Genomic DNA, 12,386 nt, shown 5'->3' with positions numbered 1-12,386 from the left:
ATACATTATCTCAATAAGAGTCCTAACATTGGGACTACAACTCCCATCATTCCCAGCAACCAAAGGTTGAGAAAGGCTACTTTAGAGTGTTCAAAGCACTTCACATAGATTATCTCAATAATCCCACTCACATCCCTAGGAGGTATGTCAGGGTGCTTCCAGGCGGAAGGCTCTTAGCACTACCAATCAGAAGGCATTGTATAGTTATTCCACCTTTTCTTTCTTGATGGATTTTCTGTGGTAAGAAAAAAGGCAGCCACCGTAAAATCCCATTAATGAGGCAGGGTGATGGTGCAATAAAAGCCTCATCAGGAATCATCCTCGGTGATTTATACAGGATATAGGAATAGTTTTTGATATGGGCATGCAAATTAACACTCATCATGTCCATATTTGGAAATGAGAAACGCCATGCCTCCACTTTGCATGGTACATTCCTCGGGTTCATATCCTATAATGCACTGCCAATAGATTGATGGTACAATCTACAAAGAGCTACCTCATGTCATTTGCTCCCCAGCCAAAGGTTCAGGTGGATCCTCAAGCAGGCATTTTGGCTGGGGACCAGGATTCGCTTTCCCACTCAGGAAAGCCCTGTGCTTGGTGAAGCCACTGCAGCCAAGGCACTGGTTGGAAGATCTACCTGGAGCCTCAGCTGTGGCTGTTTCACCTGCCCTGTGCCTTCCGCCCATTTGGGGGGATGTGGGTAGGTGAAGTCAAACTGACCCAGTCCCCTTTGCTTTCCTCTGGGAAAGCCCAAGCAAAACAAGGCCTCGCTTAATTGGGAGGGGGAGCAGCAGCACAGGAAATCCTCACTGTTATCTCTGATCTGTGATCAGAGATCCTCTGCCTTCCTGGGGCATGTTTCCACTCTATCGGCTTCACTTTGTTTGCAACTTTGTTGTGATGTTTCCCCAATCGCATCTTCTCCTTTTCCTGTTTCCACAGCCCTTAAAGACCCAGCTTATCATTGCTGTATCCTGGGTCTCTGTGCTGTTTCCACTGAGCTAATTCAATTATTTTCTTGATGGCTGGGTGGAGTCTGGGTGGAGTCTGGGTTGGGTCTGATTGCCTCACCACTGTTCCCACCTCCTCGGCCATGTTTCCAGGACAACAGAAGAAGAAGCTAATGGAGGAGTACCAGATTTTAAAAAAGGAATCAGCTCCCCCCCCTTTCTCCTTTCCCCTGAAAGTCCAGATGCACCTGCATTTCAGGAGCAAGCCTCATGGAGCGCAATGGGAGTTACTTCTGAGTACACACATATATGCTTGTGCTGGGAAGGGGGGGGAGAACACAAAGAAGGAAACCAGCCCCCATTTTAACCCAGAGGACCTCATTGACCACAATGGAAGTTACTTCTGATGAGACAGTAATGGGTTTGTTGGGGTAAGAATAGTAAACACAAAGATGGAAACCAGCCCCCATTGTAACTCTCAGGATATCCATAAGGAAGCTGTGAAGTACTTTCTTCCTAAGGCAATTCATTGGAGCCTTGTAATCCCACTTGGTTGCTTAATCACACTTAAGGAATTGGGCTTTAACGTGTACCATTTCAACTGAGAGGGAATCTCTGTAAGTTCTGATGTGGGCATTCAAAGGCAAGCCTCATCAACTGCAATGGGAGTTACTTCTGAACAGACACTAATGGGTTTCTTGTAGGAAACAGACAGAAACCAGCCTCCATTTTAATGCACAGGATCTCTATATGGAAGCTGTGAAGGAGTTGCGTCCTAAGGCAATGGACCGAAACCTCGAGATTGCGCTTAATCGCATTTAAGGAATTGGGCTTTGATATGTGCCATGTCAATTGAAGGGCTTCTCTGTTATTTCTGTGCTCATTGAGAGGGCAAGCCTCATTCAGAACAATGGGAGAGAGAAAAAAACCTTGACTGGAGTCATGGGCTGTGTTCTAGACTAGTGCTTATTTTCAATTATGTTTTAAAAGTTGGTCCCTTGGCATCCTGCTCCAAAACGGTGATGAAAGTTCTGGAAAATGGGGGGGGGGAAGGGTTGGGCCCCTGAGGTCAGAGCAACACACCCACAAAGGACAGGCTACATGCCCCATGAGCAGGACTATGTTACCAAACCCAGTGCGGTTGTGGAAACAGGTCAGTAATGGAGCCGAAGTAAGCTGGAGAAGTCAGACTATAACCAGTCTGAGAAGAAGCAGTTTTTCCTAGGGATGTTGGAGAAATCCACCACAGACTCCAGTGAGGCCGGATTCTAAAGAACTCCCCTGGAGTCCATGGCAGAACTGACTCCCTCCCCCGCCACCCCCCAAAATCCCCAGGATGGACCTACCTGACGGCAGCAGCAGTGGCAGTGGCTGCGGTGGCGGCTCCAGGTTGTCTTCCAGCCACTGCGGCCGCAAATGGCAGCCGTCGTAGTGGCCGCCATTTGCGTGCCTGCATTAGGCCATGATAGGCTACGTAAGTATTTACATAGCCTATCACGGCAAAAGACAGGGACGCAAATGGCGGCCGCTATGACAGCCGCCATTTGCAGCTGCAGCGGCCCAGCAGTGGCCAGAAGTCCGACTGCGGTCAGCCCTGGCTGGCAGCTCTGTGGCTTTGCTGCGGAGCGGAGCCAGCTGGGGAAGATTCCGGGGGAAGGGATGGATCGCCTCCCCCACCACCACCAACGGACCCCAGCAGCAGACTGGTAAGTGGGATTCATACATCCCTATTTTTTCCACATTAAAATGCGGGGCTGGTGCTGAATGGCCATGATGTCATGGAAACATAGAGACCTCACCGCACAGCCAGGTTGGAATAAATCACTGGTGGAAACACAGCCCTGGGGAATCCCCACCTTCATGAGGAATCTCTCTCCCAGAGCACACAGGGGAATCCCCACTGTTATCTCCAATCACAGGAGATAACAGTGGAGATTCCTCCCCCTGACCCCAGTAGCTGCCCATGTAGCTGCTACAGTATGGTCTATAAGCCAGTGTGAACCACAAAGTCCTTTTTTCATTTGTTTATTAAAAGAAAGAAAATAGGGTCCATTTGTTTCCCCCACCACTGCTCACCAGGTGGCAGAAAGGGAATGAATGAATGCTTTCCCTTTTTCTTTCTTTTCATGTAGGAGGAGCAAGCAACCAAGATGAAGTGTGTGTGTGGGGGGGGGATGCTAGAGGGCATCTTGCCCAGGGCCTAGTCAGCTCTGGCAACTCCACTGGCATCATACACAGCCCAATTCACCACATCTCACTCATCAGGGCTTCAGCTACAGCAGAGAGCAGTCATGTCGCATCCTACCACAGTCTTGGGCAGAAATGCTGGGTGAGCCTCTTCTCTAGCCCCTGAATCTTCACCATAGCTTGTTTAACCTACACTGATCATGTGAACCAGGCAACATCTTTATTAGAAGCAACCAAAAATGTGGCATTTTGGTTGGTCCTAATAAAGGTAGTGCCGAACTGTGGAGTTTGGATTCCCAATTTTGTATGCCAAAGATAGGCAACCTAGTGCCCTCCATGCAGTTTGGACTACAACTGCCATAAGCCTCAGAGGTCAGTGATCAGGGATTATGGGAGCTGTAGGCCAAAACATCTGGAGTTCACCAGGTTGCCTACCCCTGATATATGCTATGGGTTGGATCCAGATTTAGGGAGCAATCCTATGGCCGTTAGTCAGTGGCTAGATGGCCATAGGATATGTGGTTTTCTGGCAACCGACCTTCCCCCCTTCCGTGCTGCCTCACAGGCAGCACGGAATGGCCCTGAGCTCCGCACTCAGAAGAGGAGCATGTAGAGGCCAAAATGGAGCATTCCAGGGGCAGGGAAAGAGGAAATGGCAGTATGACACATCCTATGTGTAGTCCAGCAGCTGCCTCCCCACTCTGCCTTCCCACGGCTAGACAGCCGAAATCGGCTGTCTAACCACAAATGCAGAGCAGGGAAGTGCAGAGGGAATGATCCCCTCTGTGCTTCTCCTGCCCTGCATTGGATAGGCGGTCACCTCCGAGTTTGGAGGCGGCCACCTATCCACATAGGATTGTGCCCTAAGACATGCTTAGAGAAGACCTGCTGAAATCAATGAGACAACTTAGTCATGACTAACTTAAGTGCCATTCATTCCAATGGTTCTGCTCTAACCATGGCTAAGTCTGTATCCAACTCCATATATTTTCAGGTAATGAAATCTGGGATATGAATAGGAGAATGTACCATATGAAGTGTGTCCAGCAGAGAAGGCACAGCTTTGACCACCTGTAAAATGACCATGTCAACATTTTGTTCATGGGAAGGCGTAGGGATATGGTTTGGCCACTTCACATGTTATATGTTGCAAGTCTTTGATTAAAACAGAACTCTGACTTAGTCCATCACAACAGATTTCCATTTGAAATCAGTTGAAGTGGAAGAAAAACAGAACACATCCTTTTCTTGCTAGCATGAAACAGCTGTATTTGAAGGCTCGATCCCCATTAGCTTATATTAATCTGAAGTTTGTGGCACATGTAAGCAGCTGTGAGCTTTCAGACTATGGTGAATTTCAGTCCAACTCTGATTCAAAGCAACTACTAATCAATACCAGCTGCTCCGCCAAAGGGCAGATCACATGCTCCTAATTCCTCTCCCTTGGCTTGGCTTCGTTCCAGCTCAGAGCTGATTGTTTGCTACAAACACCTAATTAATCCAACATGCCTTTCATCCCATTGATCTAAAGAGAAAGGAAGGCATTTTTTTTAATACTTGCCAGTACAGTTTAATTCTCTTCTGTATTTATTTATTGCATTTATATCCCGCCTTTTTTCCTCTTGCAAGGAACCCAAGGCGGCTTACATTATCCTCCTCCTCTCCATTTTATCCTCACAACAACAACCCTGTGAGGTAGGTTGGGCTGAGAGTCTGTGACTGGCCCAAAGTCACCCAGTGAGCTTCCATGGCCGAGTGGGGACTAGAACCCGGATCTCCCGGCTCCCAGTCCAACACTCTAGCCACTACATGAGATTAGTTATTTCTTGAATGCCATGCTATAGGGAGAGAGAGGGACTGCTAACCCAACAGCCGTAAATTAAGGTTAATTATTGCCCATCTTGTTTCATGCTTTGCTGGCAATAGCAGCCAATGTAAGCAGTTTGCAGAGAGGAATCCATATGGAGCAAACAGCTCAAGGAGAGTTCACCCAAAGGCTCCTGTACACCGAAAGAAATACTTCACTAAGAGATCCTGTGATGAGGAAAGGCAGCAGTGCAATTGCTACATTTCAGTGAGGCAAGACTAGCATGAGCAGATGCAGCTTTAAGATGCAGGTGTTCCCTAACAGAGCATGCTATAACAGCATATTCCTCACTATACATCATTTAAAAAGCCCTATATGGGAGGGTATAACTGCTCAGGTTCTTATCATAACCCCTGTCCAGCACTTGAGCATTTTACAGTGCAATCCTATGCATATCTACTCAGAAGATAGGCCCATTGAGTTAAATGATACTTACTTGTGTGTATAGGATTGCAGCTTCAGTTTCCCTAAAAACAAACAAACCACCCCCAGAACTGTGCTTACATCTTGAGTACAAATAGGCAGAGGGCACAGCTAATACCAGGGCCGGCCCTACCATTAGGCAGAAAGAGGCAACTGCCTCACATAGCAGACTTTGAGTGTCATACAAGTACAGCAAATTTTTGCTTATTTAATTTAGTATTCTTCGAGTTTTACAGCCAAGGAGAGAGAAAGGGCATTTGGGGGGGAGGGGTGTTCCACAGGTGCCAAAATAGCTTGGCCAGCTTTGCACCTTGATTCTGGCGGCATGGCAGAGCACCATTTACTGCTCTGCCCCAGATAACAACATGTCTTGGTTTGGTGCTAATGGATACAGTGCTCAAAACCTGGACCTTGATAGGAACAAACCCAGGCACATATCCTCCATCAACCGTGAAGAACTTGGAGCAGGTCTGGACAAATCACTGTACTCTTTCAGCTGTCGTAGCTCTCTGCAGCAGATAGTTAAAATACAGGTGAATGGATTAAGAATCATAAAGCAGCTTATGCTATAGAAAGTTGTTCTATAACATCAGCCACACCAGTATTTGCTGAAGTATGCAATTCTTAATGATATAGGGCAGGATACAAATGTTTTAAATAAATAATAAATAAAGTCCAATTTGAACTCTATCTGCTGGATTATATTAACTCTTTGCCCAAAAGAAAAATCACAAATTAATTTTAGTTAATGACCTTTGGAACTGGCTTTTTGGGGAGAGGGCTGTTAAGATGAAATCAGACAGAAATTCACATTGCTGTCCCAGAAACAAATCCTAGATTCCCGGTGTGGAACTGAGCAACCTGATCACAGAACTCAGCCCATATCTATCTTCAGTTGTAAAATTACCACTTCTTTAAGCAAAAAGCCAGATGTAATTTGTAATTAAGAAGCAGGGAGTGGGGGGAGTCCATGCACAGGATGTTTGACTTATATTTTAAAAAATCTTTTCACAAAAGCATTTAGAATTTAAGTGTTAGATGAAGAAAGAATATGAAATAGAAACAATTTTGTGTCTTCCCAAAACAGGGAAGATTGATGTTAAATTCAGACTTTCAAATCAACTTGATCACTAACTCTATCAGTGTAACAGTTACTATTAATATGAGGGTGTTTAATGTCATTTCATCACAGTACTATTTTTGCTTTTATCCTTAGAAGATTAACTTATTGGGGAGCGGGGGGGGGGGAATCCTTTGAGACCTATCTGGAATCTCAAAGTTTGGAAGTGAAAGAAGAAAGTTACCTGGTGGGGTCTCCAGATGTGATTTGTCTTTTCTGTTGGCTTTCTTTGATTTTAACTCCTTCTTGCCTGGTCTGAATGTTGGGGTTTCTTCTCTCTCTACAGGGGGCTCCATTTCTTCCTCCTTTGGCTGTTCTGTGAAAGATGAAAATTCCTCCTTGGGATCCAGAAAAGAATAATAATGATCTCTGTTGACGATTTCCTGCAGATAGTAATCCTGATCATCCTGCAGATAGTATACCTGACCCCAACTTATATCCCCAAGCAGTGCCATGTCAAAAACACAGAGCACAAGACAGAACTCAGCAAAAGAGGTTTTCTTGAAAAGGGGAATCATTTTATTTTTGTACTATTTCTATTTTGTTGCAGTAAAAAGCTCCTCTGTGAATAGCCAGGCGAGGTTCAACAGGAAGGAAAAACAGAACTTGACAGTCAGCGAAGCCCAGGATCAAGAGCAGAGTCTGAGATAAGTGCTTCTGCTTTGGACTAGTTTGCAAAAGTTGCGAGTAATGAAGTGAGTACTGGAAACGGAGGGAGGGAAGTTTCTGCCTGAGGTTCATGTGATCATCAGGGCTCACCAGCCAGAAACACATTGCAGACATATAGGAGAAGCGAAAGCTGGCACTTAGCAAGTGTGACTCTCCATCCGAAGCCCTTTACAGACCTTTGCTTCTTTCTCTCCATCCCCCACCCCATTAAAACTTTAATCAAACTCTTGGCTCATAAGATGCGGAGCTTGGAATACTGATATAACACCAAGTCTGGACACTGTTTATTCGAAGAAGTGAAACATTGGCCACAAGCCTCATTCTCCAAATCCCTTTTACAAAATGCATCTTTTCTCTTGCCAGGACTCTGTGGAGTGGAGTGTGTTTAGATGAAAGTGTAGAAATGGAAAATGTTTTCTCCTGTGGTTCAGCCCCACCCCCCACCTTAACTGAATATTAAGATGGCATTCAGATTCTATGAAACAGAAAGGAAAGCAACTTGTGAACATTCCTTCTCCTCCTCCAGCACTTGATAGAAAACAGGTGTAGACCATCAATAGCACAGAAACGTTATATTTTGCATTTATACAGTCTGCCCTTTAAAAACCCTTGAGGGACTAAGAGGTTAATAATCAGGATATTGGGCACATTTTAAGAGCATATTTCCCCCCTAGCTCTTTCCATTCTAAGTTTTCATCCATATCTTCATTTCTATTTATTATTTTTAGAGCTGAGATAACATTTCTCAGAAGACACTATTCTGAGAAAAAGTCTGAGATTTTCTTCCTTTTTTCACCCTGCCACCTAGAAAAAGGCCACATTGCAGAATTTCTCTGAATATTCTCCACCATTTTTGTGGCAGACACCATTTCACATTCACACATACACAGCGCCCCAAATGACACTAGGTTTAGGGCTTTGTGGAGGACACAAAATGGTGGTCAGGTTGCCATGCCAACACAGTTGCTGCTGCTACCACTTGCAGAAGTAGCAACAAAAATTTAGGAGAAAAAAAAAGCTGCAGTATTGCCACTGCTAATAGTGAACTCCACCCCAGTGAAACTGAAATTTCTATTTCCCCTGGAGAAATTCAGTGAAATGGTCTCTCAATTTCTCTCCCCACAAATAGGGGGCTTCTTCACACAGAGGTTTTATCCTTCTATTGAGATTGCTCGCTCATGGAAGTTTATGGGTCCTTTTCATGATGTCGTCGACCTCCAGGTCATATCCAGAGTTATTTCCTGGTTATTCCATGTTAAATAGATCCAGAAATAAAATAAAGGATTGTTGCGCTCCTAAAACAGCCACTAGATGGCAGAGTTTCATTAAGTTCTATGGAACCTTGAGGCTTGAAAATTAAAAACTTCCCCTCTCGGCAATCACATTGTCTGTCTGGGAGCCTGCTGTAAACAAAGAAAGGATCCACAGTGGTAGGGCTGAGGATTTTGTCTTTAATGTAAAGGCAGCCAGGGTGTGGAATTTTGAAAGGCCATGTGCACACAGCTTTCTTTTAGGCTATTTTTATTCCATTTTTCTTTTCTTCTTATCTGATGGTCCTGAATAATAGCTCTGTTACCAAATAATATTGCAAAGTCAGCCAAATGCCTGGCACCATATAATCAATGAAGGCTAAGGTTGAAAGAGAATGGCTTCCTATGGCTACCCAATATGATAGGGTGGTGAACTAGAACTCTCTAGTTCATGCTCTTAACTGCTCCAGCTGATCTCCAGGTTTTCAAGAACTACAAACAAACAAAACAGAAGAGGTAGCAGGAATTAGCTGCTGGACACCTTGTCTCTGAGTCTGTGAAAGTTTTTCTCTCGCCATTCACCAAATTCGCTTGTTCTGCTTTCTGCTGCCCAGCTTCCTAAACTTCATTCTGCAGGATCTCCTTCATGAACTGGATTCTGACAACCTTTACTTAAACCTGAAAGAAAAAAAAGAAAGACGGATACAACAAAGCAATGGTTTCATCAATTTTGTATTTTCCAACTAGTGAAAGAGGAAATATCAAAAGAGCCAAAGTAATTTCTATTTCTGCTTGGTTGACTGAGAGTATTGCTTGATTGGCTCTTTTGGAGCATGAAAAGGTATGATGGGAAATGGAAGGCTTTTAACAGGGCATCACAAACTCGATTGGCTTTGGGTTGCTGATTGTTTGGTTCCCAACTTAACTCTACCACTTCTAACTGGATTTTGTCCTGGGTCTCCTCCTCTTGGTGTTGGAACTTCTACTCAGAACTAGGGATTAGGGGTGTACGAAACCCCACTTACCTGGCTCCGCCGGGTTCCGCTGGGTGGGGAGGCGCTCCATCCCTCCCCCCGGAATCCTTGCCAGCTGGCCGGCTCCGCTCTGCGGGGATTCCGCAGAGCCGCCGGCCGGCTCCACCAGCAGCCGGACATCCGGCCACTGGCTAGCAGGGATGCAAATGGCGGTGGCTGTAGCCCCCGCCGTTTGCATCCCTGTATTCAGCCGTGATAGGCTACGTAAAGACTTACGTAGCCTATCACATCTGGGTTAAAAAAAAAATGTGTACGCAAATGGCGGCGGCTACGGCCGCCGCCATTTGCGTTCCTTATTTTTGGCCGTCTTAGCCTACGTAAATATCTACGTAGACTAAGACGGCAAAAATAAGGGGGAACGCAAATAGCGTCCGCTACGCTATTTGCGTTCCCCCTTATTTTCGCCGTCTTGCTCTACGTAAATATTTACATAGACTAAGACAACCAAAAATAGGGAATGCAAATGGCGGCAGCCATAGCCACTAGGGATGGCAGAGAATTCCGCCACGGATCTCGGTGAGGCCGAATGCCAGTGCATTCGGCCCCCCAAACTCCGTGGTGGAACAGCCCGCCACCTCCCCCGCGGATTCCCCCCAGGATGAGACTTACCTGGGGCGGATCTTCTGGGAGGTGGTGGCTCTGATGGCAGTGGCGGTGGCGGCTTGTCTTCCAACTGGCTGCCGCCACCGCCATTTCCAGTCTTGTTAAAAAAAAAAAAAAGACGTGATAGGCTATGTAAAGATTTATGTAGCCTATCATGGCTAGGTTTAAAAAAAAAAAAAAACACGACATGATAGGCTACGTAAATCTTTATGTAGCCTATCATGGCTGGGTGGGTTTAAAAAAAAAACGCGTACGCAAATGGCGATGGCCGCCGCCATTTGCGTTCCTTATTTTTCACCATCTTAGTCTACGTAAATATTTACATAGACTATGATGGCGAAAATAAAGGGGAACGCAAATAGCATAGCGGGCGCTATTTGCGTCCCTTTTCGATTCACCGTTTTAGCCTACATAAATCTTTACGTAGGCTAAAACGGTGAATCAAAAAGGGATGCAAATAGCACCCGCTACGCTATTTGTGTTCCCCTTTATTTTCGCCATCATAATCTACGTAAATATTTACGTAGATTCAGACGGCCAAAAATAAGGAACGCAAATGGCGGCGGCCATAGCCGCCGCCATTTGCGTACGCGGTTGTTCTTGTTTTTTCCCAGAGCCCTCCGTGGCCGGAAATCCAGCTGCGGGTGGCTCTGGGCTGGGCTGGGCCTAGCTGGCTGCTCCGCGGAGCTGCCACGGAGTACAGCCTGCCATCAAGGATACCTGGGGGGGAGGAACGGATCGCCTCCCCCCCCGTTGAGGATTCCAGGGGGAGGGACGGAACGCCTCCCCCCCCACCATCAACATAATCCGCGAAAGTTAAGTCACTTTCGTACATCCCTAGTAGCCGTCGCCATTTGCGTACGTGTGTTTTTTTTTAAAACCCAGACGTGATAGGCTACATAAGTCTTTACGTAGCCTATCATGAATGGGGGGGGGAAACAGACTGCAAATGGCGGCAGTGGCAGCGGCAGATGGTCGGAAGACCAGCCGCCGCCGAAGCCACCACTGGAGCCGCCGCCGTCCGGAACATCCGCCCCAGGTAAGTCTCGTCCTGGGGGGGATCTGCGGGGGGCGGGGGGGTGGCAGGCCATTCCACCATGGAGTTCGGGGGGGCGAATGCACTGGCATTCGGCCTTACTGAGATCCATGGCGGAATTCTCTGACATCCCTACTAGGGATGGGTGGATTCCCTACCTGCTGCTCTGGGGGGGAATCCGCCCGCAGGGGGAGGTGACCCAGTCCTCCCCCTGGAATCCTCTTCAGCCAGCTCCACAGCTAGCCTATCGCATGAAAAACCACAGATGCAAATGGTGTAGCAGACGCCATTTGCAGCCGTAAAGCCCTTAGTTTAAGCTACTTGCAGCCATTTACAGCTGCATTTAGCTTAATCTAAGAGCTTTACGGCCGCAAATTGCATAGTGGATGCCATTCCTCAGCCAGCGATATGGCACAGCATTTGTGGCCATATCTCTGGTGCTATGGAGCCAGCCAGCGGCTCCACAGAATCACCGCGAGGAGGATCCGGCTCCAGACGGTTCCGGAGGGAGGCGGAGGTGGGTTGGGCCATTCCACCACGGACTCCGGATTGGGGTCCATTGGGGTCCATGGCAGATTTCTCTGACATCCCTACTCAGAACTACACTCCCACTTTGCTGCTCTTTCCTGCATATTACTTTGAGCCATTTTTAATTGGCTTCCTAAAATTGTATAATTGGAATGATGAGCAGAAATGTAAGAACCTAAAATGTACCCTGCTGGATCAGACTAAAGCAGGGCCCCCCAACCTCTTTAGGTCAGTGGGCACATGTGAAATTTTGAGAGTGTTGTGGGCACTCACACAGAATGGCTGCCATGGGGGGGTTGCCCATTCATAAAATGACCATCAGAAGTGGACACGATCAGTCACAAAATGCTCATTTCCCAGAAGGCAACTGGTAAAAGAAAAGTAACTTTCCCAAAAACCTAAGCAAAAGTCAGAGGTGGGGTCTGAGCTCCTGAACACACAACACTTTTTTGAACTCAAAGAAGATACTGGAGGGCAGCACTTTCCTTTGGAGCATGGCAGGCTCCCAGTTTCTTTTTTAAATTAATACATCTTAAGAAACAAAATTTAAAAACAGTAGGGCTGTGCAGGGACCACCTGATCCAACTCGGAAGCCGCCTTGTGGTTTTGGAAGCAGGCCAGATTTGGCTCAGGCTGATTGGGGGGCCCCCAACCCAAGTCGGCTCTGAACCCAAAGCGGGATTTGGATGCTGAACCCCGCTTTGGTTCCCCCC

General features: G+C 46.7%; 1 protein-coding gene and 1 long non-coding RNA gene across 2 annotated transcripts in view; both read right to left on the bottom strand.

Annotated features, from left to right (window-relative positions):
* Positions 1-7,222, bottom strand: part of CPXM2 (carboxypeptidase X, M14 family member 2) — a 147,992-nt gene extending 140,770 nt beyond the window's left edge. Inside the window, exon 1 of the mRNA XM_084845970.1 lies at positions 6,738-7,222. Coding sequence (XP_084702096.1) covers positions 6,738-7,071 — 334 coding nt within the window. The 5' untranslated portion in view covers positions 7,072-7,222. The remainder of the gene's footprint in view (positions 1-6,737) is intronic.
* A 1,545-nt stretch (positions 7,223-8,767) lies between these two features.
* Positions 8,768-12,386, bottom strand: part of LOC146350925 (uncharacterized) — a 30,391-nt gene continuing 26,772 nt past the window's right edge. The window contains exon 4 of the long non-coding RNA XR_014789451.1: positions 8,768-9,150. This is a non-coding gene — a long non-coding RNA (uncharacterized LOC146350925). The remainder of the gene's footprint in view (positions 9,151-12,386) is intronic.

This window comes from Heloderma suspectum, chromosome 3 (assembly GCF_057233095.1).
Source record: "Heloderma suspectum isolate Gila_16-S chromosome 3, 16-S_ref, whole genome shotgun sequence".
In the NCBI taxonomy this organism is placed as follows: domain Eukaryota; kingdom Metazoa; phylum Chordata; class Lepidosauria; order Squamata; family Helodermatidae; genus Heloderma; species Heloderma suspectum.
Note: the sequence above shows the minus strand (reverse complement) of the source record. Positions and strands in the feature narration are given on the sequence as shown.